The 26,968-nt window shown below is 41.1% G+C and overlaps 1 protein-coding gene across 28 annotated transcripts in view; it reads right to left on the bottom strand.

Annotated features, from left to right (window-relative positions):
• Nucleotides 1-13,767: 13,767 nt before the first annotated feature.
• Nucleotides 13,768-26,968, bottom strand: part of Celf2 (CUGBP Elav-like family member 2) — an 802,630-nt gene continuing 789,429 nt past the window's right edge. For 12 of the 28 annotated variants that reach the window (XM_051194866.1, XM_051194862.1, XM_051194867.1 and 9 more), the window contains 3 exons: nucleotides 22,616-22,813; nucleotides 18,260-18,403; nucleotides 14,730-15,606 (listed from right to left, as the gene is read on the bottom strand). In XM_051194866.1, the coding sequence (XP_051050823.1) occupies nucleotides 15,479-15,606; nucleotides 18,260-18,403; nucleotides 22,616-22,813 (470 nt within the window). In that variant the 3' untranslated portion in view covers nucleotides 14,730-15,478. Of the gene's footprint in view, nucleotides 14,063-14,729; nucleotides 15,607-18,259; nucleotides 18,404-22,615; nucleotides 22,814-26,968 lie in introns of those variants that run through there. The other 16 variants (XM_051194852.1, XM_051194853.1, XM_051194846.1 and 13 more) reach the window with 4 other exon arrangements.

Raw genomic sequence — 26,968 nt, 5'->3', positions numbered from 1 at the left:
CATGTGTTTTTTCTAATATGGAGTCTAGATTAAAACAACTGAAGAAAGGAAAAGGGTGACTATTTATGAGGAAAAGGGGACCACTGGTGAGGGAGGAGGGCCAGAGAGCCAACAGGGGCGAATATGATCAAAACAAATAACACACATACATGAGATGAGGACAAATTCCCCGTCACACTTTTTGAAATGAAGTCTAACCATGTAGCTCTGGCTAGCCTGTGTAGACCTGTGGACCTGCTGTGTAGACCAGGCTGTCCTTGGACTCATTGAGATCAATCTACCCCTGCCTCTCCAGGGTTGAGGTTAGAAGCTGTACACCTTTTACCAAGTTGGAAATATTAAAAGACACATTTCTGGGTTGACTTTAATTTTCTGCCTGGGTTGGAAAAACTCTGGAATTCAGATGCCACAGAGGGCTGGAGTCATGGAAGGAAGGGCCGCTGGGGAAGGTAATGGCTTCCTGTCTTTTTCCTTGCTACCCATAGACCAGCAGGGATGGAGTATACAGGAGTCTTTACAAATGAAAAACAAAACAAAACAAAGCAAACCCACGAAGTGATGATTGCTTCACTGGGCCACGGTGAGGGTTAAAGGAGATACTACAGACAGAGCTCGTAAGGCACAATGCCTGGCACAGAGGTGCCAGGTATGTGTTTGTTGGGTGTGAGAGGAAATTTGTATCTTATTTGCTCTACCTCATCAGTTGGAGTAAAATCACCTGTCAAAGAAGAACATTCATGTGTGTAGGTGGCCTCTTGCTGTTTTACTGTATCAGGAAGGCTGTGTTCTGCTCTGGTGTCCGGGCAGGACTTAACAGTGCAAATGGCTTCCACTTGCCTGCAGAACTTATTAGGAGGCTCTTGGTGTGGAGATACCATCCTGGTTGTAGGCATCATAGGAAGTGCAGCCTGAGGAATGGCCCAGGGTTATTTCACAATGTCCTTGTACTTGCCAGTCTTATCTGGGTGAGACTGCACCTTACACTATTTCAGGGTCGCATCACAGCTGACATCTATTCTTGGCTAAGCCAGTTAGCCTCAAAGTGAGAGTCAGCCAACTGGAACAGGGGTTTCATGAAGGGAATGACATAGGTGATGGTGTTTGATGAGTGCTATTCTTCAAGAGAGGAGAGACAGCTAATTGGAGAGCCAGTACAGTACAGCCTGGAGATTCCACCAAAGTACAGGGATTAGAAATGAGCAGGGCTCCAGGTAGGAAATTTTACTATGGATTTGACATAGGTATGACACAAGGAAAAACATGTCTTTTTTTTTTCTATTACAAAGTAATGTGTACAACAGACACTGCTGACTCTGTACCCATTCCAAACCCCATCCCTCTGCTTCATTGAACCTCAGGGATGCATTTGGTCCAAGGAAGGGATGAGGGTATCAGGGTTAGAGTGAAGGTATTTGATGCAATTATTGGTAATTTGAATATACATTGCCGTGTGTGTGTGTGTGTGTGTGTGTGTGTGTGTGTGTGTGTGTATTTTCTAGGGACTGAACCCAGGCCCTCATTCATGTGAGGGCTATCACCGTGCTACAGCCCTAGCACAAAGTTTCAGTTACAAATTTAACTATATCCTTTATTCCTATGCTAGGTTGCCGTATTATATGGTTTTAACTTGAGTGTCATCATCATGAATTCATGATGTATCTACCACAGTTGCCCCAAAGGATCCCTGGTTTCTTGTTCTCTCATAGCAATTCTTCATACTGGAAGTAGGCAAAGCATCAGAGTGGGTGTGGAGCCCAACTCCTTTATTAGCTGGAGACATATGAGGTGGATTTGGGCTCAGGCAAAATCGTTAAATCTTTTTTTTTTCCCCCTGATCATCTTATAAGCTACAATCTTTGACCCAAATTGCAAGGGTGGACCTGGCTTGTTTGCTCTGCAGAAGCACTTCTGTCAGGAAGTCCTCATCAATGGCACTTTGCAGCCCTGGGTCCCTGTGTCTCCTTTCCTAGGTTCTAGGGCACATTAGGATCTGTTTCTCATATGCTCCAATGTTTCGGAATGTATACTGCATAGTTTCATTGATTGAAAGGAATTTGGCAATCCCTAGCCATCACGGAACAAGAACGGACCCATGTTATACTCACTGGTAGAAACCTCAGGCCTCTGTTATCTACTGGGAAAAAGCAGGAAAGGAGGAAGAATTGCGGGTTAATAAGGATCAGGATAAACAGATGTTTATTCAGGGAGAAATAACTCACAACATAGACAGGTGAACACCAGCAGGTTCGTGCTTCCAAGAATGCCTCTGGAAGTCCTGTCCCCGTGTTGTGGCTTGCAAGAGAGCTTTCCTTGCTCCTCCTCAGACCTAGTTCCACAGGTCACTTCCGCCCCTGACTCCACCCCCAATGGGCGTGGTCAGTGCCACAGAAGGAGACAAAGTGAATATCCATCCCACTATAGAGGAAGGGTTGAAGCTTCAAGATACTAACATCCCTGTTGCCAAGAGTATTCATGATACACCATGCCTGCATGTCTCTGGTGGTGTGACCCTGGCTCAGGACAGTCCCTGTCCTCTCCTCCACACATTCTTGCATCATGAGCCTAGGTATTCCCAGGATTGCTTATCTCTAATTACTATGCCTCCCAAACCTCATCATGTGAGCTCATGACCAGGATAGATTTGAACCCTTTCTTCCCAGGGTGTTCATCTTCTGTACCCACCCTGGGGATATTTCCTACTGCCCTGGCCTTCTCACCCCCACACCCAGGCCTCTGTCCCCTCTTTTCCCATCTCTGTTGCTGTCACGTCTCACCTTCCTTCTTGGTGTAGTTCCTCTGTCAGTTTGGCTATAGACTGTCTCAAAATCTCCCCCATTAGAGTATTTTTCCTTGCTCTCTCTTAGCTCTAAAGTCTTCATTCCCTTCTCATGATTTCCCTTCTTCCCACTAATGTGTATGTAATTTTCTGAGACAGGATCTCACTATGTAGCCCTGGCTTGCATTGAATTGACTACTGTATAGACCAGGCTGGCCTTGAACTCCACCTGCCTCTGCCTCTCGAGTGCTGGGATTAAAGGCATGCAAAGATCAGTTAGTCAGCAGTTTTCTCAAGGAGCCCCAGAAGCCGTCAGGGATTCTAATTCTCTTACACTGTTTCCCCAAGTGTCTTAGAACATGGGTTCTGCTTGGTGTATGAATGCTGCAGTGCAGAGACGATCACTTTCCGCATTGGTAGGTGCTGTGCTCATGACATTCATCTCATGGCTGGAAGACATTTACTAACATGCTTAAGGTCATTCAGCTACTATGTGGCAAAGCCATGGTTAAACCCACACCTCTTTGGCATGTTTTTGTTCCTGGTTAGTGTATGCAATATGGCAACACCACTCAAGGAGTGTGTACCTGAAACACTGGTTAACCACTTAGGTAGATGGACCTGGCTGGGGGATGTGGAGACTTTTCACATGTCATGGCGCATGGTGGATTTCTAAGAAGAAAGTAAATCTGGCAGATTCTGACCACCAAATGTTTTCCCCTCCACCCCCACCCCCCAGAGATTACTTTGCAGTTTATATTTGTAATGTAATCTGGGAGACAGTAGTGAAGATCTGTGCTTCTGAATTAGTACTGTAGTGTCAGAAGAAAATAGTTAAATATTAAAGGGACAGTTGTAATTGCCAGGTGTGTGATATCTTTGCGGTCATCACATTGTTGATTCAGTGCTGAAGATGGCACCCTGGGCCTTGTGTTCACAGGGAAGCATTTTACCACAGAGGTCTATTCCCAGCCATGTCACATTCTTTAATGTGTCGAGTGATTTGTTTTGGTTTTTCTCTAGTCAACCCTGGAAGGCTGCCTTTCTCATTTTCATCCTAGATTCAAGGAAGGTAGTTGGGTCTCTCCTGCTTTTTTGACCTCTATTCTGCAGAGGTCAGTGCCAGAGAAAGAAGTAGGTGATGGGTAACATATTATAGCTACTGTGGATATGTAACTTAGAGGGAGAACTGAGTAGGCCCCATCAGGGATCAACACAGTCATGATGGATAGGAGGTGCGCAGACTGGGGGTGTGGATGTGGGGGGAGATTCAGATTTGGGCCCCAAGGGCTCTAGCTGCACAGTGACTGCAGAGTCTGCATAGTTGAGCTATTTCCTCATGCCATAGCTCCACCTACAGAGTCCCTGGACCCCCATGTGTTCCCTGATCCCATACATCTGGCAGGGTTTGCTTAAGTTCATAGTAAAAGGGTGAAGTTCTTTATGGGAAACACTTCTGAACTGGTTAGAATATGCCTCTTGATCACATGGACCACTTTCATCATCTCTGCCCTTGGGGGAGATGCTTGTATACACATGTCTGTCTCATGACCCACAGTCATTCTCCTTATGTCATTACCAAGCTCTGGCATGGACACATTAATGAGCTTAGCCATGGGCTAGAGAGTCTGAGTGAGCAGCCACCTGTCTGGAGTCTTTGGCACACCGTCAACGTGAGCACCGTGGTGCTCCAGTGCCTCTGTAGAGAGTATGGCTTGACTGGGACCATCTTCCTTTGTAGTGCTTTCCTTCAATGGGCAGAGGTGCCAGTTGTGGTAGTATTCCATAGGCAGGGAGGTGTATTAGTTTTCTGTGTATCCTGGTTCCTACCTGAGTAGCTGATATGGGCAGAACTGTTTTCAGCAAGCAGATCTTTTAGTGGATTATGACTTCTATCTTTGGAATGTACTGACAAGTTGGGACACATTTCTAGGACTCAAGATCATACTGATACCCCAGAAGCAGTGTGATCCTCTCGTTCCTTCAAGGATGTTTGCCGTGGCTGTTTTGCTGTTCTACTGGAGGACTGGGTTCCAGCCAACTTGCCAGGCCCAGCAAGAACACAGGAGGAACCAGGGAACATGTATCTAAGGACGTCTGACAATCAGTTGCCTCCACTCATAGTTCTCTAGTATTGTACCCAGTTTTACAGCTCCCCTTTCCCCCCTTAGATGTCAGAATTGTATCAAAGAACATCCCCTGGGATAGAAAACCTTTCTGAAAGAGTGAAAAGTTACTTAAAAGAGATCTGCAAGTGGCTTTGACGGACTTGCAGGCATTCCCACCATTGAGGGCCCAGTGCCTGAGAACTCTGTGGGAAGTCTCCCAGCACATTTGGAGGTCACACCATTATTCGTCCTCATCCCCACCTCCATCCTAGACCTCCCAAAGTGGTTCCTGACTTTTTACCAAGAGGCTTCCAGTTTGTACCGTCCTCAGCCCATGATAAAAAAAAATGTGTTTCTACAGTCCCAGCAAAATCACTGGCTACATTTCTTCTTCTACCCAGTTGCCCACTGACCTACCCTCTCTCTGCACTCCAGTGTCACCAGGAGGCACTGAACATAGTGAGGAGTGAGCTGCATGCAGTCCCTTCCCATAGAGAGCACACGTTTTGCCTGGAGGGCAGGCATACACAGCATGTACTCAGCTCCTGGGGTGCTGTGCTGTGTTACCATGTTCTCTGGGGACACAAAGGAGGCTCCACATACAATGTCTGCTACAAGGCTTAGGTAGTGGTGAGCTGTAGTTAGTTACTCTGTGGCCAAGCAGTGACTTTAAAAAAAAAAAAAAAAAAAAAAAAAAAACAAAAAAAACCGTGTGATCTAACAAAATGGATTTTCTAAATGAGACATGATGTGAGCCCTTACTAAAACAAAACCAGTGTGTGTTTGGTTAAATTGGAGGTAGGATAAGGATGCTGTAGAGAGCTCTGCACTCAGCTCCGTCTGTGCTTCTGAGCCCCACCTTTGCTGGCCCTAGCATGGTCACAGATAGATCTAGGTTGTTGTTAAAGACATCAATTTGTCTTGCAAAGGCCTAAAACAGTGGTCCTCAACCTTCCTAATGCTGTGACCCTTTAGTACAGTTCCTCATGTTGTCATGAACCTCAACCATGAAATTATTTTGTTGCTACTTAACTGTAATTTTGCTACAGTTATGAATCATTATGTAATTATCTGATATATAGGATATCTGATCTACAACCCCAAAGGGGTGGAGACCCACAGGTTGAGAACCACTAGTCTAGAACCCACAAAAGGCAGATCTATGAAGACCTTATCTTTCCCGCATTGGGAAGAGCCAGGCTCTCCTATAGATAATGCTGACTAAACATGATACTGAGGTGCACAGGAACTCACTGAGAAGAACGTGTTGGTTTGCTGGCTCAGGTCCTAAGTGTACTCTGCAGGCTTCACAGGAGGCTGTCATCTCTGGACAGTTTTTCAGTAGGGAAAAATGTCTGTTTTAGGACTTGTCAGTGTAGAGTTCTCAGATGGAAAGACCAGCCATGATTGAGTTACCAAGAAACCCAAAGCGAGCGGTGAGGTATTTCAGAGATGGCTGAGTGGACATTAGACAGAAGGCCATGTCTTGGCTGTGTACTCCTACTCACTTGTTTTACTGAACAGTTAGGCTGTGATCCAGTTACATTGTTTGTGGATTCAGTTAGTCCTCAACAATCACACCCACTAAGTAGTTTTACTCTTGTTATGTTAATGAGGAAATTAAGGAGTACAGAAGCTACAACCAGTAAGTAAGGGAAGAGGTGGCATTCAAACTGGGGTAGTTTGGGCTCTCCAGGGAATGCACATTTTTCTGTACTTTTTATGGCAACTTCATGACAGAAGCATCACCCAGTGATCCCCACTTGGGGATCCTTATGCATAGCATAAGCTGTGCTTGACCAGTTACAGAACACAGTGCCCATGTGTGTTTTGTTTGTAGATGCACATTTTGCCTTAAAGACATCCCTCTGGCCCAATGAGGAGGAGCTGTTTTATTGACCATCAATGAGGTTAAAGAAAATGTAATATTCCCCACGAAGCAGCTGTTATTGACTTGACATGATGCCAACTCACCTAGCACTCTAAGCTGGCCTCCCAGCCATGCAGTATGGATTTCCAGGCACAGAGCACTCCAGACTCAGAGCTACAGACCTCTTGAGAGGGAAATGTGCTAGTCTGCATTTCTCTTGTGTTGCTGAGGCTAAGAGGCCTCCTGCCAATAGCCTTGGACAAGGTCTTAAGAAAAAGAATGTGGTCCTTTGGCTGGCCAGCTCTTAAAGGCCAAGCCCAGATCCAGCACATCAGTGTTTTCTGAGTCATTTCTCTTACACAGTGACCTAGGGCATGTTATCAAGTCCCTCCCTTGATGTGACAACCCATTCCTGGTCCTCACCTTTCACTATAAGCTTTGATTCTGGGGTGTGACAGGGTTACAAGTTGAAGGGTTGGGGGAGTGGGCAAGACAGAAAATGGAAGAGTTCTGGCTTCTTGGTTTTCAGTAGCCACACTCTTTCTGTCCCTCATTACGTAGGATAAGATGTTCATAATAAGTGTCTGTGCCATTTTTGTAGGCAGAAAATTAGTTCTTTTTAGAATCACATGTAAGAAAAACAAATTCAACATAAAAGCCTAAGGTGAAGAGATCTAATAGAAATGCCATTCTGTTCAAATTTACAGCCTGTAGGAAAATTTCAAAAGTCTACTTTCAAAGGGCCAACCAGCAGGCCTCCCACTTAAAGCCTGGAAACTTCCAGGCCAGCTCTCCTCACAAGCGACTTTGAAATCCTAATATCTCATCCAGAATGATCAATGCTGCCTCTGCTGTCCCGCATTCTGTAGTCCTGAATAGAACCACCACTGTCCTCCACAGGGTGTGGTTTTAATATCACCTCATCTGACAAAGTACTGACACACACCAGCATTATTCTCAGGCCTACCTTCCTCTTTTGTCCCCTCTTCAGAGCCCAAGACCACACATTTAAAAGGCAGTGGGTTTTCTAGATGCGGATGCATATCGTGGCATTCTAGTGGCCTTTGGAAGTGAAGGGATTTTTCTGTTTTGTCTCACACAGCACTTGGCTAGAGATTAGCTACAGCCAACAAAAGATGGTGCTCTAGCCCTTGCTAAATGCACTCGAAAGAACTCCCCCCACCAACTGTTTTGTTTCCAAAGTCAATTTATTGAATATTAATTCATAAAGACAATTATATAATTTTAATGAAAAATATCCTATATCACTCAAGACTTAAAACAATACCCCTTGAAATAACCACATTAACTTTACACACAAGTGCTTTCTTAAGCTTTATTTAAGAAATCGAGTACTATATAGTTCAATATATATAAGACACATCCAGTATTGTGTTCCTGATAGCAAGTGCATAGATTTTGTTAAGATACCATTTTCACTCAATAGAAATGGTTCATGGTCACAAGAAGATAATATTCCCAGTGATTTTGCCCAAGCATGAGAGGAAAAAACAGAACACAGCAAAAATAGTGAACTACAACAGAAATGAAAAACAAAAACAGTGAATTAGTAGAACAGTCGATTCCTGATAAGTGAATAAGCTGATTGTCTAGCCACAATGTTTTATTCACTTATCAGGAACGATTCATGGTCCGCTTATGTTCACTGCATTGCCTAGCTTGCTAGCTACGAGCCTGTGGATCACACTCCATTGCTGTGGCCTGGCAGGCATGTGGCATCCACCAGCCAGGAAACCTATATGGTTCTGTGGTCTCTCAAGATCGTCTGTACCCGGGCAGCAGACAGACCTGCTCACACCATAGTGGAGTTCTACAGAATCAACACTGAGTGCGAATTTAAGCAGTGGCTGCCTTTATAGTCACAGGTGCTTACAGGAACGAGCCTTTGTGTCTTCTGTAGAGACCTGCTTTGTCTTTCTGTGTGTGAACATTATGCCTTGTGACAAATGGTGGTCATGTTTGTATTTAAAAAAGAAACACATCTTGGAAAGAATTTGATCATCCTCTTTCCCCAGTCTTCCCTCCCTTATGCCACCCATTTTTTCCAGAGGAGAAAGAAAAAGAAAGCACACCTTTAGCCATCTTCCCCCACTAACAGAAGGAATGGCCTGTCGGAGGGAGGCAGATTGACAAGCATCCCTAGGAATCAGTTTCCATCAGCTTAGGAATCAGAAACTCATCCCCAGTGGGGTGTTCGGCTTAAGGAAAGAGCGGCCTTTCTTCTGCTTGGTAGGCCTGAGGTTGCTGACCTGACTGAGGGGCCTGAGGGGCCAGCTGAAACCAGAGGGTGGGCAGCCAGAGTTGCAGGGTACCAGGCTCAGGGTGGCCTGATGCAGGCAGAGCATGTGCACTGAAAAGTTAGAACTGGGGAGAAGAGAAGCGAGCAGAGCAGACAGCCATGGGATCTGTGAAGAACACCTTGAGGGCAGCCAGATTCCTGAGGTGGCAGACAGTAGAGCAAGGCGGGCCTGTGGATTTCACTGCAGGGGCCATGGGGAATGTTCTCTAATCAGGGGTTGGTAACAATGGGAGCACAGCTCACTCCTATCCTGTGTCCATCCAGGAGGGAGCATGGACATATGGCATTATGGAGTTGCCATCTGAAAATGGACAGTGAGGACTTGAGCAGAAGCCCCTACCTCCCTCGTTCAGTCCAGCTTCCATTGGAGTAGCTGACATTTTTCTCACTTCTGTCAGTTTTAAACACTGAAGCTATTCCTGGATTAAACTGATTAGCTTGTAGAAATGTATGTCTATACATGCCTATCAATTGATGTAGCACACACCTAAGCGTAACTCTTTGTATACCCTTGTTGACCAGCTAGCTTTATTTTGTCCTTCCCTGAGGGTTCACCTCTTTTGTCAAGATGATCCCTTTCTAAGTTTGACTGTAGTTATGTGACTTTGGACTTGAGAGTATGCAGAAGAAACCCTGGGTCTACTGCTTCTGTTCCTCTTAAGGTTGCAGTAGAGACTTCAATCCTAAGAACTGCGGATATGAGGGAGAAGAAAGGAAAGGAACATGTATGGTCAAAAGATCATAAAATGCCTTGCCAAGCCCGGCCCTACAGGGCAGTTACTAGATGAATCACAGCGATAAAAGCATATCATGTTGGAAGCAGTGGTTAGTGTAGGCTATACACAAACCAGAATTGGGATGTGCAGTTTCCTCATTTCCCAAATCAGATATTCACTTAGGTGGAATCGACTGTATCTTTTTACACAACATATAGAAAAAAACAGATACGTGCAACAGTGAGGTGTGTAGATGCATCACCAACACAGAATGACTACCAACGATACAACACGCAGAGAGAAACAAGTATTAGGAAAATGGTTTAATATTGGAGACAGAAGCAAAAAACCGCATCACACAATAACATACATTACAAAAATAAGTCTGACTGTTTCAACTACACGGTTATGTTCACAATGAGGACAGAAGGGTCAGAAAAAACTTCGATCTAAACAGCAAAAAAGCAAACTCCTAAAGTTTAACTAATACATTTATCCACTTAAAGTGACTGAGTACTTCTAAGTCTAATTATCTTATTGTGTAACTGCACAATACAGAATAAAAAGTGAAACTTACCGCTGTATTTTAAGACAAAATTCTAGTGCTAGATATAAGCAAAGGGAAAAAAGAAATCAAGCCAAAGTTTTTAATTCTTAAAAGAAAAGCAACTTTCTTTCTATCAACCAGAAATCAAACTTGAAATCAGTCATTGTCAGGGGCCCACAAGAGTAAGCCACAAAAATTTCCATTTTTTAATCTCCAGTATAAAAAGTCCCACTGGTACAAAATGCATAAGTACAATCAGTTGTAGAAATAGGAAAGCCTGCATTTTTGTTTTTTGTTTTTTTGTTTTTTGTTTTTTTTGGCTCAAATTCCATCAAACAACAAAATCCAAATGCATCAATAAAACAGAAACAATACTCAATGATCTTACAGTTTCCACTAGGTTGCATTAACTTTGGCTTCTCTCAGACAATATTTAAAAACTATTTTGTAATTCTAAACAAAATGGTATTATTAATCTACAAACAACAATTCCCACAGCACAAAAAACACAAATACATTTTTGTATGACATTATTCAAAAGGTAATGAAACTACATTTTTTTTAAATTTTATTTCTTTTTAATTAGCACTTAAGATAATAAAAACAGAAACAGTAAATGATTCCAGAGTAGCACAAGCCAAAGAACCAGAACCCCTGCGGTGAAGGAAAGATGAACTTGTTACACCTCGGAGGTGCCATTCGATCAGAGTGCTCTGAGTGAGTTTTAAAAGACTATGCTCTAGACTTGACTTTAAAAACGCAGTTTCCCTGTGTTTTGTCTTCCAGAAACAGGCCCCGTATACCCTTGCAGCTTTTTCCTTTTGACATTGAAAGATAAAGGACAGTTTGTCTCTGAGGAAGGTTATCTTTCTAATAATGAAACATGCAAAATCAAAAACCTCCCCCTCAATGTACTGTCTTGGTTGCCTGCAAAATTAGAAACACTCAACAGAAAGTGCCTGCCTGGCCCAAGCCTCTTCGGGGGACTGCAGGTGGGTTAAGAGGAAGGAGGGCAGTTTGCATCCATGGGAAAAAAAATCTGATTTGTTTTTTGAGATTTTATGCCATTGCTAAATGAATAGATTCTGAATGTGATGGTCTATGAAATACAACTGGTATTTTCTTGAGTTTCTACATGTGTATCTACACACCACCATATAGTGGAGACTGAGAGATGTGTGTGACCACTTTGTTATTAAGGTGAGTGCTGCAGAAAGTACAAAATAGCCCTCAAGGATGAAGGAAGGCCCCGACAGTAGTAAACAGGTATGGGGTAACACGAATCATGTCATTGGAAGTGCATGTGCTGTAAGGAGGAAACTTGTTTTTTGCATTGTGAGAGACTAATCCTTTCCATCTCAGGGCTATCCCATACACATACACGCACGCACACACGCACGCACGCACGCACGCACGCACGCACGCACGCACACACACACACTAAACCAGTGGGGTGGGTGAGAAGGAAAAGGGGGCTGAGACCAGAACCTTGCAGGGTATGCTTTCCCCAAGGCTGGATGTGTGCTGGGACTGTAGGTGTGACATTAGGGTCTGTCAGAACAAGACTTTTGTTCATACAGAGCCAGACTCAGAAGGATGTGGCACTTTGCAAAGTGGCAGCAGGAAATGTTCCTGGGTATTTGGTTAGTAACTATGGTGAAGAACACAGCCAAGCTCCTCTTACATGGCTGGCTCCTTTAAATGTGTTCAATCTAAAGTTAAAACACCCTAGAAAAGCAGAGAGGCAAGGAAGGGTCCATGGGCTTTTCCCACAGACACCTTGCATATTCAGGTGGTCACTAGAGTTCAAGAATCCCTAGCACAATGGCTGAGTCATCATTACTTAGGAGTATTTAAGAAACAAAAAGCAAAATTCCTTGAAACACTAGACCATACCAAAGCCATTTAACTGCAGGGTGTATGAAAATGTTACACACTACGACATATCCATGAAACCCCTTCTCAAAAAGCAAACAGTGTCTTTAGGGTTTATGTCGGGGCTAAGTCTACCTGTTTTTACCTCTTCAACTCAGGCTTTTGAACTTAAACCAAAGGAGCACAGGATAATAGGAGTGAGGGGGAATAAAAAAAGAAAAAAAATGGTATAGGAAAAAGACTTAAAGAATTTTTAGGTAGGTGGGTCTCAAAGAACAAAACTAAGAACTTAGAAGATATAGATGGGAAAAATCCAGATCAGAAACACCCCAAAACAACCCAAGGATAACAGTATAAAAAGTTACCAACATTCCAGATAGCTCTGGGTAGAAAGGGTTTTAAAAGTTCAAGACTTTCTCACCTTAGAGGTTTCCAGATATTATGAAGAAAATACATTGTGAGGGTTGCCTTCACAGCATTGATGTGTAGAGTGGTTAAAAAAGTGAGACATGGGCACTTATACAATGTCTTACAAAAAACAGCATAGAGAAATAACAAACAATAACAATTTCAGGCAACAAGACCACAGAATAGCAAGTTAACAAACTTTGTAACCTTTTTTTTTTTTTTTTAAATATTAGGGATTTATACAAAACACATAGTAAAATACCCATGTTATCAAATTACTTCTCACAAGAAACACACCGAAGCTCTAGAAGGAAGTACCTTTGGAATTTGGCACTATATAGTTTTCACTTTTTTTCTTTAAAAGAAAAAACAAAAACAGATCACATTTTGCTGAACACAAACACATCTAATAGTCCACAATAAAAAAAAAGTGACATCAATGCTTCTCAAGCCAACACAAAACTTATTCTGGAATAGTTTTTTTTTTTTTCTCTCACATGAAATTATTTTTTTAAGCAAACAACTTTTTTTTTTGAAAATCTTTTTTTTTTTGTTTTAAGTAAACCAATTCTATGCTTGTCTTATCAACAAATAACATTAAGACCTTAAGACTCATGATGAGACCACAACTGAATCCACAGAAGCACCAACATGACACAGTTTACAGTAACCTTTCTCCTGTACATTGAAACAGTATAAAATATAGGTAATTTCATGTGCATCAAACCATGGATTGTCTAACTGTGAGTCAGTTCAGCAAAAGGTGACACAAATAGGTAGCATTTGCCCCCAAACAGGGTAAATATTTTTCTTATACTAATCTACAAAAAGTGGTTCTATATATATATCTTAATGAGAAAGTGAGCCACCTAAAATGGCCTTATCAAAAAACTTTACACTGCCTGAAAAATGTAAAAACTATTACAGACCTCTAGAGACTTAAAATCAGACAGTTTTTTTTTTCTCAAACTGTTTTTGGAAGTAGTCTGTTAGAAACCAACATTCTGTGTCCCTGGACACATATTGCTATTGTCACCAGTGACCGGGAAGAATGCCAATCCCTGTGTAATACTTTCAAGTCTGTGTTATTAAAATAAAAAAAAAAAAAAAAAAAAAAAAAAAAAAAAAGAAAGAAAGAAAGAAAAAGAAAGAAAAAAAGGAAAGAAACATTTTTGCCACAGGTTTTTTTTTTCTATAATTTGTCTAATCATTTCAGTCTTGCATGAATGCAGCAATGTTTTTCACATTGACTTCCCAGAATTCATAGCTAGATGAGGTCACATGCAAATTTCAAAGGTCAAACTAGATCAAAGGTCAGTAGGAGAACCAAATATGATGTGAGGTCAGAAAGACATCAGAAACAATGACGGGACGATGAAACTTTTTTTGAGACGCCACAGGGACATGCTAGGCAAACGATGAACTAACGGGCATGAAGATGTCTAGGGAAAAAACAAGGAAGAGTAAAAAGTTACACAGAATCTACACAGCAGCAACAAAATCACTTTCAAGGGTGCAGGAGAAACACTAATGCAAATCTTAGGTCTTCAGAGAGTCTATGAGCCATTCACATAATTTGCATTTCTTACACTCTTTTTCCACAGCACAATGAAACCCCAAGAGAATCCATCTGGAGAGAGAGAGCGAGAGGGGATGGATTCTGGGTATTTGGGGTGAGGGACTAGCAAGGGACAGAGGAGAGGGTCCAGTTTGAACAAAGGTGACATATGGGGAAGTCAAGACAACTGAACTGTAAACTAGATAATGGAAATTACGAACAAAATAATCAGACAGATACAAACAACAAGAGGATAAAGCATGAACTTTAGGTCTAGGGTTCAACAGTGAAAAAAAGCCCATTCCTAGAACAATTCCTCTAGAGACTACTTCAGAAGGTTCTAGCTAGACAGAGAACTGCTCTTTAGGTACCCAATAAGTTAACAATAGGCAATAAATAACTTCCATTATTTCTGAGGCAGTAAAAATTTTGTATAAAAATAGAAATGCTTTTTTTACAAATAAAATTTACAGGCCTGTGGCTTTCTTTTTTATTTATGTATTATTTATGTATTTATTTATTATTAAATTTATCTTTCAAGAAACATCAAGTATTTTCACTCATTTTATTTTATTTTTAAACCCTGTAGCTTTAAGAAACAGATCTCTAAATCTTTTTTTACATTAATCCTTTCTAAAAACAAAAATAAAACAATAACAAAATAGACAACCAGTGTAATAATCTGACCAATAAATGTCATGTTTCTTTGAACCCTAAAATAAAATCCTACTTATATTAAAACAAACCAATGTAGTGGTTGGGTGGGTGTTCTGTGGTGTTTTAAGCTTCTCCTGGCTTCTCCCTCTGCTAGGCTGCCACGTTAACTATAAACGCGGGCCCTCTGAGAGGCGGGCGGGCAGGTGGGCAAGGACGGGTGAGTTCTCCAGGCAGTGCTCTTGGGGCACCAGTGGTTTCAGAGTTAGAATTGCACATTAGTGTTTGCTTGCCTTTTAAAATCTCAAGATGTCATTTATGTGTTTATATGTTTTTGTTTTAAAAAGCAAACCAAAAAGTTTTAAAAAGGAGTAAGGATATTCAAATTGCAAAATAAAGGAGAATACAGTGGCACAATTAGAGGAGGAATTGACTCAACAGAAACAAGGTAGCCCAAGTTTTAATTATGGCAAATTGGGTGGGGCATGAGTGGAAGTAATGGAGGCCTTATTGTAAAAATAACCGTCTCTCTTGGTAAAAGTTGGCATTGTGGTCCCTCCTCTGCCTTCCCTGTTGAGAACAGGCTGGCTTGTGGGACTTACCCTAAGAAAGCTAAAATAAGAGCAGGGAGCTTCTGGGGTTAGGATCAGTAAGGTTTGCTGTCGTTTTTGGAGCGCTTCAGCTGCACCTTCAAACGTTTCATGCCGATCTGAAAGCCGTTCATAGCCTGGATTGCAGCTTGGGCAGAGACTGGATTGTCATAGCTAACAAAACCTGGAAGACACAAAGAGGAAAGAGGTACGGAGGTCAGGGTGAAGGGGAAGCCAAACAGAAAATGGGGCTGGCGGGGCTGGCCATCATAGTGTGACTGCAAATGCTGAGAAGTGCCTGGTCAAGGATCTGAGCTTGGCTCTGCTAGGTTTATGCTGTCCTATGCATGTATATTTCTGAGGACAACATTGGTAATGCCCACTGGCAAGTAGTGAGAGCTAGTTGGAGTGCAAATTCTTCATGCAGGGCAAAAACCCTTTCCACAAAACTAAAGCTAAGTTGTTCTATGAACTTTGTCCCTCTATTTGAAGTGATACCTGTTTATTTCATCCCCCCCCTTCAGTCTTTTGCAAAGAATACTTGGAATAGAATCAAACACCAAATTAACTGAATTAGAATAATGTATACAAGCTTCTTAATATTTTAGAATTACTGTTTACACAGACCCAGAAAAAAGGTACATGTCTTTCTTTTTGTCTCAGGGCTTAATATTTTCAACATATCCCAGTAATTTGTATCTGCAACAATGGCGGGGGGGGGGGGGAGGAAGAAGGAGAAGGAGAGAGGAAGGAGGAGAGAGGGAAGAGGGAGAGGGAAGAGATAGATAGATAGATAGACAGACAGATAGATAGATTGAGATAGATATGCCTGTTTCTGAAAAAGAATAAACAATATTCTGCAAAGATTCTGGTTGTGGAGTTTGTTCTAACAGTGGAGTGTGAGAGTGTGAGGTCAGTTAGGCAAGTGGTAAGCTAATGTACCTCCTGACTTTGAGTGGTGACAGAAAGTTACTCCATGGGTTGAATTTCACTTTGAAACATCAGTAATTGGGAAGATTATAGCATTTCCACCTATCTACTATTATGAAGGTTTACGACTAAAGAGAAAATTCTTTTATGAATCAGTGGAGGGAGCAAAGGACATAAACATACTTGGAGTACAGTTCTCAGCTGATAAAAGTGGACACAAAGGTACAAGGCAGGGACGTTTTCAATAGGTAGGCTGTATTGCAAAAATGGGCATTCAATTCCCAGTAACAGTAATCTTAAATCCAAGACTTTCACTCTGGCATGACTTCTTTCTGTTGGTGTATTTTAGGTAGAAGTGGCAAGATGATTAAAGAATGGAAATGGGTCAAGATGGATGAAAGGATGGGTTTATTATGGTCAGCAACTCGGCAAACTGAGAGATTAAGACACAGACTTACTCACTGAGAAACTTGGGAGGTTAAGATTTTTAAGACAAATTGAAAATACATTTTGGATTCTCACAGCTACAGCTTGTATTATCATGAACATATTGGTTAAGTAGTCTCTGGACTGATGAAATATCTTTTCAAGGTAATGTTTCCTCAAATCACGGACTACAGTCCCTTTCAGTCTCCAGATAAACTTAAAGCAAGTATGCAGCAATGAGAAATATGTCTTTCTAGAAACCTTATACAGGAAACCTTCCCAAAGGTAAGCTCTGGCTCTTACATGCATATATCCCACATGACAGCTTAGTTTCCATTTTACTCCTCAGCTGATACCAAGAATTTCTATACAGTTCCCATAGTAGAGGTGTAGTGGGCTTAGGCTGACAGTCTTTCTCTTAGGGTAAAAACAATCCCTGGAAATGGTTGATGCATTGATTCTTCTAACCCCAAGGCTTAGGCCATCCTGGATGATGGCCTTGGCGCCTGAGCTTGTAGAACCAACATGCTATCTACCAATCAGCCAGAGAAGGTTTGAACTTCTGGCTGTTTGAGAAGTACATTTTTCTTTGTAACACATATAATCCTGTTTCTTTTGGCCCATATCTTGCAATATTAATTATTAAATTGGAGGAGTGATAGCAAGAAATGTGATGCACACTGGGCCAGAGCTTGCTAAGCAAGGCTCTGAATACCCTGGACTCTTAAAGTCTTTGTAGCTAAATCAATTTGACAAATAAGGAAGTCCTGAATTTAACAAATGCTGTCCTTGTCATATAGAAACTCTAGGACAGGAATTTTCATTACTCTGTTATAGAAGGGGAAGAAAGGAAGACACTCCCTCTGGATCCCAAAGGTGCAAGACCTGACAGCTAGATGCTTTTCAGTCTTTTATGAATACCTGCATAAATTTCTGTGCTCTGGCCTATGCACATAGCCCTGGCTAATCTTATAATCTAAGCCCATCATAAATGCTTTGTTCTCTGTAACCACAGGACACACCAGCTGCCATAGAGATGCAGTGTGGTAGTAGCCTGGCCATATCCTGCTTATGAGTGTACATTTGTAATATAAGTACTGAATAACAAGTCCTGATACAGTGTTTGAGCTATTTGAGATTGTAGGAGTAAGGAGTTAGTGGCAAAGTGTTAGCAGTGGTCATCTGTAGCAGTACAGACTGGAAATTCATGGCTCCATCTACAGGGTTTGAAGAAACAACTACTGCTCCATGGTGAGAAAGAATCAGATATATAGGAAGATAGTTTCATACTACAGTATAGACTGTTACCTAATCTAAGGGAGTGTCCCCTTTTATATAGTGCTCCCCCCTTTTCTGGTTAAATAACTGCCCAAATCTGTTTACATGCAACTAGAAAGTCAGGAGCCACCACCAAAAGGAAGGCTGTATCCTGACTCCTGATTGGGAAACCTGCAATATTTAGCTAGGTTTCTTTTGCATACCAAAGCACTTGCTCAGATTGGTCTGTTTGTCAATGAAGACTTTAGCAGAGATAACATTTCCAAAGGGCATGAACATCTGCAGAATGTCCTGGTCTCCAAACTCCTGTGGAAGGTGGTAAATAAAGAGGTTTGCCCCCTCTGGACCTAAAGAGGAAGAAAAAATCAGAGTAAGGTATCCCCCAAGTCTCAGTCCCCAAAGCCTCTTAGTAATAGGCAGACTAGCCATTGGCTTTTTCTTATAAAGAATATGCAGATGGATAATTTTAAGGGTCAGCATGATCCTCAGGAAAACATTCATCCTTTGAGATTTTCTAATTGGTGGCAGGGGTGTGGTGGAGAGGTAGGGCATGTTCTAAGTAGCTTCTTTTTCATAGAATCTTTAGCTCACTTCAGCTGCACATTAGCACTCATCTCCATGGTGGCAATGGGGGTAGTAGTAGGCAGGACAGATAGCTGCAGAATTTAGGCATGGGTTGCTCCTGGGTGGCCATGTTCTATGTGCAGACTATCTTCTGAAGTGGAAGAAAATGTTCTTTGTATTCCAAGCAAATTCATTTGCAGCAATTCACAATACAACAGCAGTAATGCTGCTTGGATTTCTCAATCATTTGCTCACTTATTCAGCCAGTTTTGATTTGGCAAATCTGTGCACACACACTGTAATAATCATCTTTATTAGAATGACTGGCAGGAAGTCAACAACTGGGAGGAAGGTGGCTAGAATCTTACAATTCTGACAGGCCTTTATCACTAAGAATTATACTTGAGTGCTGTGGACCCAAGAGCTTCTCCAAGACTGAGTTAAATACAGCCTTTCCCTTTCCATGAAAATCCCAGAAGCCAAGGGGGGAGAGAGAAGGTCTTTTTTAGCTGTATTGATTGGAAGGTTAGTTTTCTTAAGTTCCTCACTGAACTCAAGATTCACCGATGCAAGAGCTGCATGGAAGTGAAAAGAAGGGAGCCATATGCATTGGACAGATGATAAAGTCAGGATACTTCCTGAACATTGGGAAGAAAAGGAGCCCACAGAACTGGGACATTGGCTTCTGTACCTGGCTACCACAGGAGAGGGAACTTGCCTGTTTGTTCCACATGGAGACTGGGAGGGCCAGGGTCCTGTGCATTCCCTACAGAACTATTACAGTGGGGAATGGTATCTATGTGTGTGGACATGAGGAGAATGAGTATTAAAAAAGAACATTGTAGAAATAAATGAACTGGTGTATCTTTGTTTGCCCCCAGAAAACTAATGAAGAAAGTGTTGTAAAGAACGACACTTTACTGAAGCCAGAGATATAGTTACTTCTTTCCTTAAAAACATGTCTGTATTACTACATTGCTTACAGAATCTATGGCTATTTCTATAAAAAAGGGAGGCAGCCTGTTTTAAAGGGAGATAAGTATAGCTGACACTGCTCCTTAACTATTTTCTGGTCCCAATACAGATAGAGGCGAAAACTCAGATGCTGGAAATGGGTGTCTAAGTGTTACTGCAGCATTTCTGTTCTTAGTAATAGGTACACTGGCCAAATGTGTACCCCAGATTTAGTGTGCCTTTTAAAGAAAGGATTTCAGTGCTTCAAGAAGGATTAATGGGGGTCAATTTGCACCATAAGTAATGTTGCTACTCCTGGAACCTGAGCAGTAAGTGCAATTTTAATGGACAAGACAGACTATATGTGCCTGAATGACCCCGGTCATACAGAATGCTATATATATTCTGATTATGTACAAGCTAGAGAGAGACAGACAGACCACGAACAGCAAGACAGACAAAAAGAGCCAGTGCTCCTTTTGTTTAATATTTTCCCAGGGACAAATTCTAGCATCCTCTTGATCCCCTTCCTCTGCTATGCCATTACCAATAAGCAGTTTGATCTTTCAACCCTTCCAAACTGGGATTACAAAAAACAGTTTCACACAGAAAAACATTCATTGCAACTCATGTAGCTGATGTCAAAACCAGCAAAAATTCAAACACACATATACACAAACACACACAATCTAGATCTCTAAAAGTAATTAAAAACCAGTTCACAACTCACTCTTTTTGTCTGTCCACTTTCTCCTAGCACAACACCTTAACTGGCAGCTGTGTTATATTACTGGTCTCTACAGGCTGGCTGTTGTAGTCTGTATTTCTCATAGAGTGCCTGATGTAGCACAAAACCCTAAAGCCCAGAACAAGGCTACACCAAACCTACAAGTCCCAATTGGCCTCTTGCTGGGACCCTAACTATTTGTGTGTTCATAACTTGCTTTCTGTTAAGGAAGGGAGATGGGGATGTATGAACATAGCCTCAGGATGTTCACAATGGCATGAAAGGTGCTGGGCTTTCCTGATATTTAGCAGGATGTTCACAATGGCATGAAAGGTGCTGGGCTTTCCTGATATTTAGATCTGTAAGAATGCTATACTCCTTCAAAAAAATTCAGCTATGGAAACATTGATTTAAATCATTTCTTTGCCAAGTCCAAATGGCTCATTTTCTTGTGGTGGAAAAATACGCCAGAGCCCATGGCTAAAAAGTTCAGGGTACATTTCAACTCTAACTAAAGGTCAGAACAAGGACAGAGCTGTAGATTAGGGAATCTCAAAATCTGCTAATGGCAGATGGATGACAATGTTGAGCTAGATTAACTGGGTGAGAAGATGGTCAAGTGAGAGGTATGAGAAGGTAAGATATGGGGTTTGGGGCAGGGACAAACAAACCACAAATGAAATAAATAAATCAAAGCTGTGACTGGTAGCCAACAGCCCTAAATTAGAATTAGGACATGGTGATCATGACCTCTAGGCCTTACAAATCAAAGAACAGCAGTTTATAGTAGTGGGCTGGGTGAAGTCATTTAGAAAAATATTGTTACAGGACCTAGACCTTAACCATTAGATTTTTAATCTTTTGGTGGCAGTTTTATATCTGAGTGACACAAGTTACACTGTCCTGTAAAGCCATATTGGATAATGGAGAGACATACAGCATTCTCCAGGACCATTTGGGGCACTTAGCTTTGTTATCTTACAGGTTCTCTCCCATGGTACTTCTTTCTCACAGTGGCTCTCAATCCCACAGGGACTAAACAAAGTCAGGATTTCTTAGGGAAGAGCTGTGGTGTTCATGATGCGGGGTCCTTTCAAGCACCCAGTGAGATACAATTGTCTAAACAGATGTGCATGCTTGAAGACCTATTGAAGTCACAGCTCAGAGGAGAGAGCTGAGAAGTTAGGTCTCATGAATTTTTTGTTTTCATGATCTCTATGCTGTTTTCATGATCTCTATGCTATTTGTCAAAGGAAAATTTGTTTTCTATTTTTAAGTTGTATCTCCTTAAAAATCCTAACTTTGCCAAGAAAAACTATGATACCCCTTACAGATTACCATCTTTAAATTAATATCCAAGTAAAAGTTGCTTGTAACTACAGAATGAGGGTAAAGGGGGAAAAACAAACAAACAAGAAGTCTTCTGATTTATCTTTCCCCATATTCTGAACAAGTCAGAAATAAAACAGAACACTGCTGACTGCTTTAAAGCAACTTCAGTTAAAAAAAAAATTAAAACAGTGGAATGTGGTAGCATACAAATGTAATTATAACCCTAGAACTGGGGAGGTGGAGCCAGTAAGACTGGCACAAATTCATGCACATCCTGGGCTGTAGGATGAGACTCTATCTCAACAAACAAACCTAGCAATAAAGCAAAAGAATGAAAAGGAAGGACAAACTACCCTTATTTGGATGAAGCCATGTACCATTTTATAATTAGTTTTAATTTAGTCTTAGTATTAGCTTTTTGAAATGTACCCTTCATTACTGAATCATCACTTAACTTTCTTTCCTAGAAAACATGCTCCAAATACAGCAAACTAAACCATTTTTAACTGTGGATACCATCATTATTTGGAGCCTATTGCTTACTGAGGGATAGCTACACAACTTCAAGGGTCATGGACACCAAGAACCTGGGGAATTCAGGAGAGAAGTTCTTCTCCCACACAGCATCAAATGGTACCTCTCACTAAGGAATTTTTGTATGCAGAGATAGACCAAGTATTCATATTGACCTCGAAAAGGATGTACTAGGCATTTTTGATGGCAGCAACTAGTAAATCATTTACTATAAACACCTGATGGATGAGAACCTCTTAAGGGATTTGTGAAACACTGAGGACAGTGTAAGATGAATAGAAGCCTGTGATGAAGGGCTCATGTTTGAGACTTTTAACAGGAATACTAGGAAGTAAACAGGTGATTTCTCTTAAAACACTGGTTTAAATCAGCACCTTCTGGGCATTCTCTAAGGCAAATGCAGATCTGGCTGGCCCCGCCAGGCCCTTAGGTGCAGGTAGATACCTACCTTCCTTCTGGCTGCCTGCAGCACTCTGCTGTTGCAGTAAGCTCTGGCTGTACAAAGTGGGCAGTGCAGCTGCCGCATACTGCTGAATTCCTGAGTAGGCCTGGGTGAGGGCGTCCATAGTGCCAGCTGTGCCATTCGTCAAGCCTGTGGCGCCAAGTCCTCCATTCAGAGCCGCCATACCTGAGAGCATTTGAGCAACTTTACAAAAAACCCAACAATAGAGAAGAGAAATAGCACTTATTCATTAGTGCTTTCCAAAGGAAGTCAGAGTAATCATTTGACACAGTACAACAGCAAATGCATGCAGCTAGCACACCAATTAAACCAACATAAAGTCAAAAACGATACATATGAAGAAATAAATCACAATAATGTGGACAAAAAAAAAAAAAAGCACTGCTAACTCTCCCTCCCTATGACAGTGATAAAGATGCAGTGAGGCCCTCAAGTCAGACAGAACCACTCCATGCAGTGTGCTGCTGGCAAGAACCACTGTTACCTTTTGAAATCTGTTTCTTAGATCTAAGACACATGTAAAAGAAAAGAAAACCAAACCAAACCAAAACCATAGTGCCTGAGGTCTATCACATCTGTATGTTGCTGTCCACTGACTAGGCTCTTGGGGGCCACCGGTGGTTCAGGAAGCTTGGTAGCAAAGAGAAACTCTTTACATTCAAGCTGGAATAGGTAACACCATTGCCTTTGTTTTCTTTTATGATTAAAAAAGGCTTTTAAAAAGATCTGCCTCTGAGAACAACTTACTGGGAATAATGCTAATCTTGATGGTATGGAGAAAAGCTACTGTAAGGTACTTGCAAAGGATGAAGAGGAATCACGTACCAGAAACACTTATACTTCCATCAGCATCGCCACGTGCTGTTCACAGGAAGGGAGTAGGGATGTCCTACATGTACTTATGCTACTTAGACAATGCCATCTTTTGAGATACAAAGTCGACCATGGCTTAGCAGCAGAGGACTCTCCTAGTGCTTTGGGTTTCCTATTGTGGGGGTTGAGGAGACTGAATTGGGCCTTTAGTTATATCTGCCAAAAGACTGGAGAGGAATTTTCTTTTTCCCTTTTGGTTATGTTTTATCCTTACTGCTCAGTATGTGTGTGATACTTCTGAGAGGCCTAAAGAAGTGTGTAAGACAACTTGGAACAACTGGCTCTTCTGATGGGAGATGTCATTCTGTAGATATGTTTCTCTTATTGGTTAATGAATAAAGCACTGTTGGCCAATAGGAAAGCAAGATAGGTGGGACTAGGAGACTAGGAGGAAAGAGGAAGTAGTTGGGAGGAGATTCAAGATGGAGAATGGAGAGGAGAACACCAGCCCCTCTCTCCAGTAAGATAAGACCACATGGAAATACTTAGATTAATAAAAATTGGTTAATATTTAAGACAGACCCAGCCAATAAGAAACTAGTAATTGGCCAACAAAATTATATCTAATACAATGTCTCAGTGTGTTATTTTGGGGCTGGCGCAACTATGGGACCAACACCAGCCCCTCTCTCTGGTAAGATAAGACCACATAGAAGTACTTAGATTAATAGAAATGGGTTTATAATTAAGACAGAGGAGCTACCCGATAAGAAACTAGTAACTGGCCAACAGCATTTATATCAAATACAGTGTCTCAGTATGTTATTTGGGGCTGGCACAGCAGAAGGACAAGACCGGCAGGCAGGAAAAAACATACTCTAACATCTTTCAGTTCATAACAGATGTTAGGGATACAGGCCATCAAACTGTGGACTCAATTCCTTTATAGGAGGGAATTCTGAAGGGAAATTGCCCTTCTGCCCCAGGCCATGGGGTTTTATGTGCATACAGCACCTTCGGGACTCTGGATTGCCCAACTGCTTGACATGTGCTAAGTCCTAAGTTCCACTCTAATAAACACCTGCAAACCTACCTGTCACTCTACCACAGCTTGTCTGATAAGGGCTGTGGGGTTCCTATTCATTGTCACATAAGTCCCATATAAGGGCTCTATTTAGTCTGCAGCTTTGAATTCTCCCCCATTTTGTCATTTTTTTTTAAATCTCTTAAAATAAAAACAGAATGAATTTCATACTTTCAAAATAATGGAAGGATGTTTCAGGAACAGTGGAGTATGTGGTAGGCTTGCAACTCTAGCAAACAATATTCCAGCTCTGTCTTCCATCGTCTGGGTAGTATTTTATCATGACTACCTATGTTCTTACATTATACTCCAACTTAGATCTACTTTCAGGAAGCTTCTACTGCTGCTATGTGTGTGGAAGAAAACTCCTAGTCATATGTTCTTGGGGATGGCTATAGGGAGGCAGGAAATAGATGGAGTATAGATGCCAAGGTAGGAGGAACTGGTCAGGGACCTGTGCAAATAAGAGTGGGACAGCTTGGTCTTCCTAGCCTCAAGCTTCCCTCTTCTAGAATATAAACATGTTCTTGAATAAAGAATAAGGGGTGTTTTAAAAAAATCTTTCAAATACAAATGCATTGAGAATATTTATACTATCTTGGAAAATCTGGAGGCTATGTGTTGGCCAGATTCAGGGATAAAGGACCTCATGGAATCATCTGCAGAACTGTCAGAGGAGAATTTCAACTTTTGAGAGAAATTCTTACGAATTACCTGGTATTATTCTACATTAGATAATCTGGTATCGAAGTCAACACTTAACAACTCAGCTGCTGGTATCTGATTACCTCTAAAAGCCTTGGACAATAGAAGTAGAGATGTGAAGTTAAGTGTAGTTGAATAAAATATTTCAATTTAAATGAATAGGGTTTTTCTTTGAGAAAGCTGCATGGATCAGTTCTTTCCTCCTATTCATCTAAATTCTTATTAAGAAGGCTGGATAAAATGATGGGTATGACAAACCTCTGTAAGGGAGGTCTGGGCAGCTGGCATGACAAAATAGTTGGCATGTAGCCTGTTTACTCAGACTGTTACATTTACTCTTCAGACCTAAGTTAGTTAAATGACAGACACACCCACAATTATTTTTGTGGGCATCATAGAAATGGTACTAAGAAGCAGAACTAGAAGGAGTGTACTATAAGCAGACTACATTTATTTGCAAGCCACTTTTTTTTTTTTTTTTTTTTTTTTTTTTTTTTAGGAGATAGATTACACAAATAAGAGAGAAAAAGTAAGGAATGTATCAGAACAGGTTTATGACCTATTGACCGAGTTTAAGTTTTCATTTGGATAGATGAGGTGTAGCCTGCTAAGCAACACCTTAATAAATGAAGATCTGGGAAAAAATATCTGGAATTAGGGAAGATGCAATTATAATGGCACTTCCACATTTGCCTATGTTGGTAAGATCACAAATGCAAATGTGTTTGGGTTGTGTTCTGGTATGGAATGACAATTCACCTTAAGAAATTGCTAGCTGACAGATTAAAGCAATGACTCTACATTGTAAATAAGAACAGTGTAAGCTAGGGTAACATGTCCAAAGGCTCTCATAAAAGAATTCAAAGTCACCTTCACCAAGTATTTATGACTAGTTACAGTAAAACAGTCATAATTTCAAGGATGACATGTTAAGCCATATGGAAGAGTAACATAATTTAAACAAAGAAAAGGATGCCATTTCACTTACATTTAGAAATAACTAATCAGAAAGAGGCTCTTGAATAAATATATCTGTGCAAAGCATTTTTCATCTTAATTTAGATACTAATATATAAAACATATCCATGGAATCCTTAAACTATCCAGATGAAAGTTCTGAATGACTCACATTTTTTTTGATCATGTTGATTCTGGCTTTACCTTTAGAAGACTGAACTTGTATTTAGCTTTACTCATTAATATATAAGGAAAGGGAAGGAAAGGCTTTTCCAATAGTTTAAGCTAGCTACTTATCTATGAACCCTCTGGCAGTGAAGAGGGCCAAGCCTAGGCCAAGATGCATCATCTACCCACTTTCTTTCTGCTTCTGTTCATGAAAAATAGCTGGTTCTGTTCAGAAAACCAGCAGCCTCTCATGGTTGTAGCTACAGTACCATACAGTAACCATCCCTGGGACATAGCTGGGGAGAAAACAGTACATGTCATTAACTGTTGTAGGAGCTGATTGTCTATAAAAGTATTTCTTGATTACCTTGAGAGAATTGTCTGCAACACATAACATCATAATTTCTGTTGAGGAAGAATGAACCAAGAGGATATTCTACCTAAAAGAGTTTCCCTTAATATTTAATATGAGACAAGTATTAAATACTCTCCCCAAGTTGTAGAAGATGCTTGTACTAATAACAATAAAGAAGGAATGCATTTATTTCTATTTGTGTATAATTTTTGTTTGTTTAAACATTTTCTTCCTGGTTCATACTGACTGGTAAACA

This window comes from Phodopus roborovskii, unplaced genomic scaffold (assembly GCF_943737965.1).
Source record: "Phodopus roborovskii unplaced genomic scaffold, PHOROB, whole genome shotgun sequence".
Lineage (NCBI taxonomy): Eukaryota > Metazoa > Chordata > Mammalia > Rodentia > Cricetidae > Phodopus > Phodopus roborovskii.
Note: the sequence above shows the minus strand (reverse complement) of the source record. Positions and strands in the feature narration are given on the sequence as shown.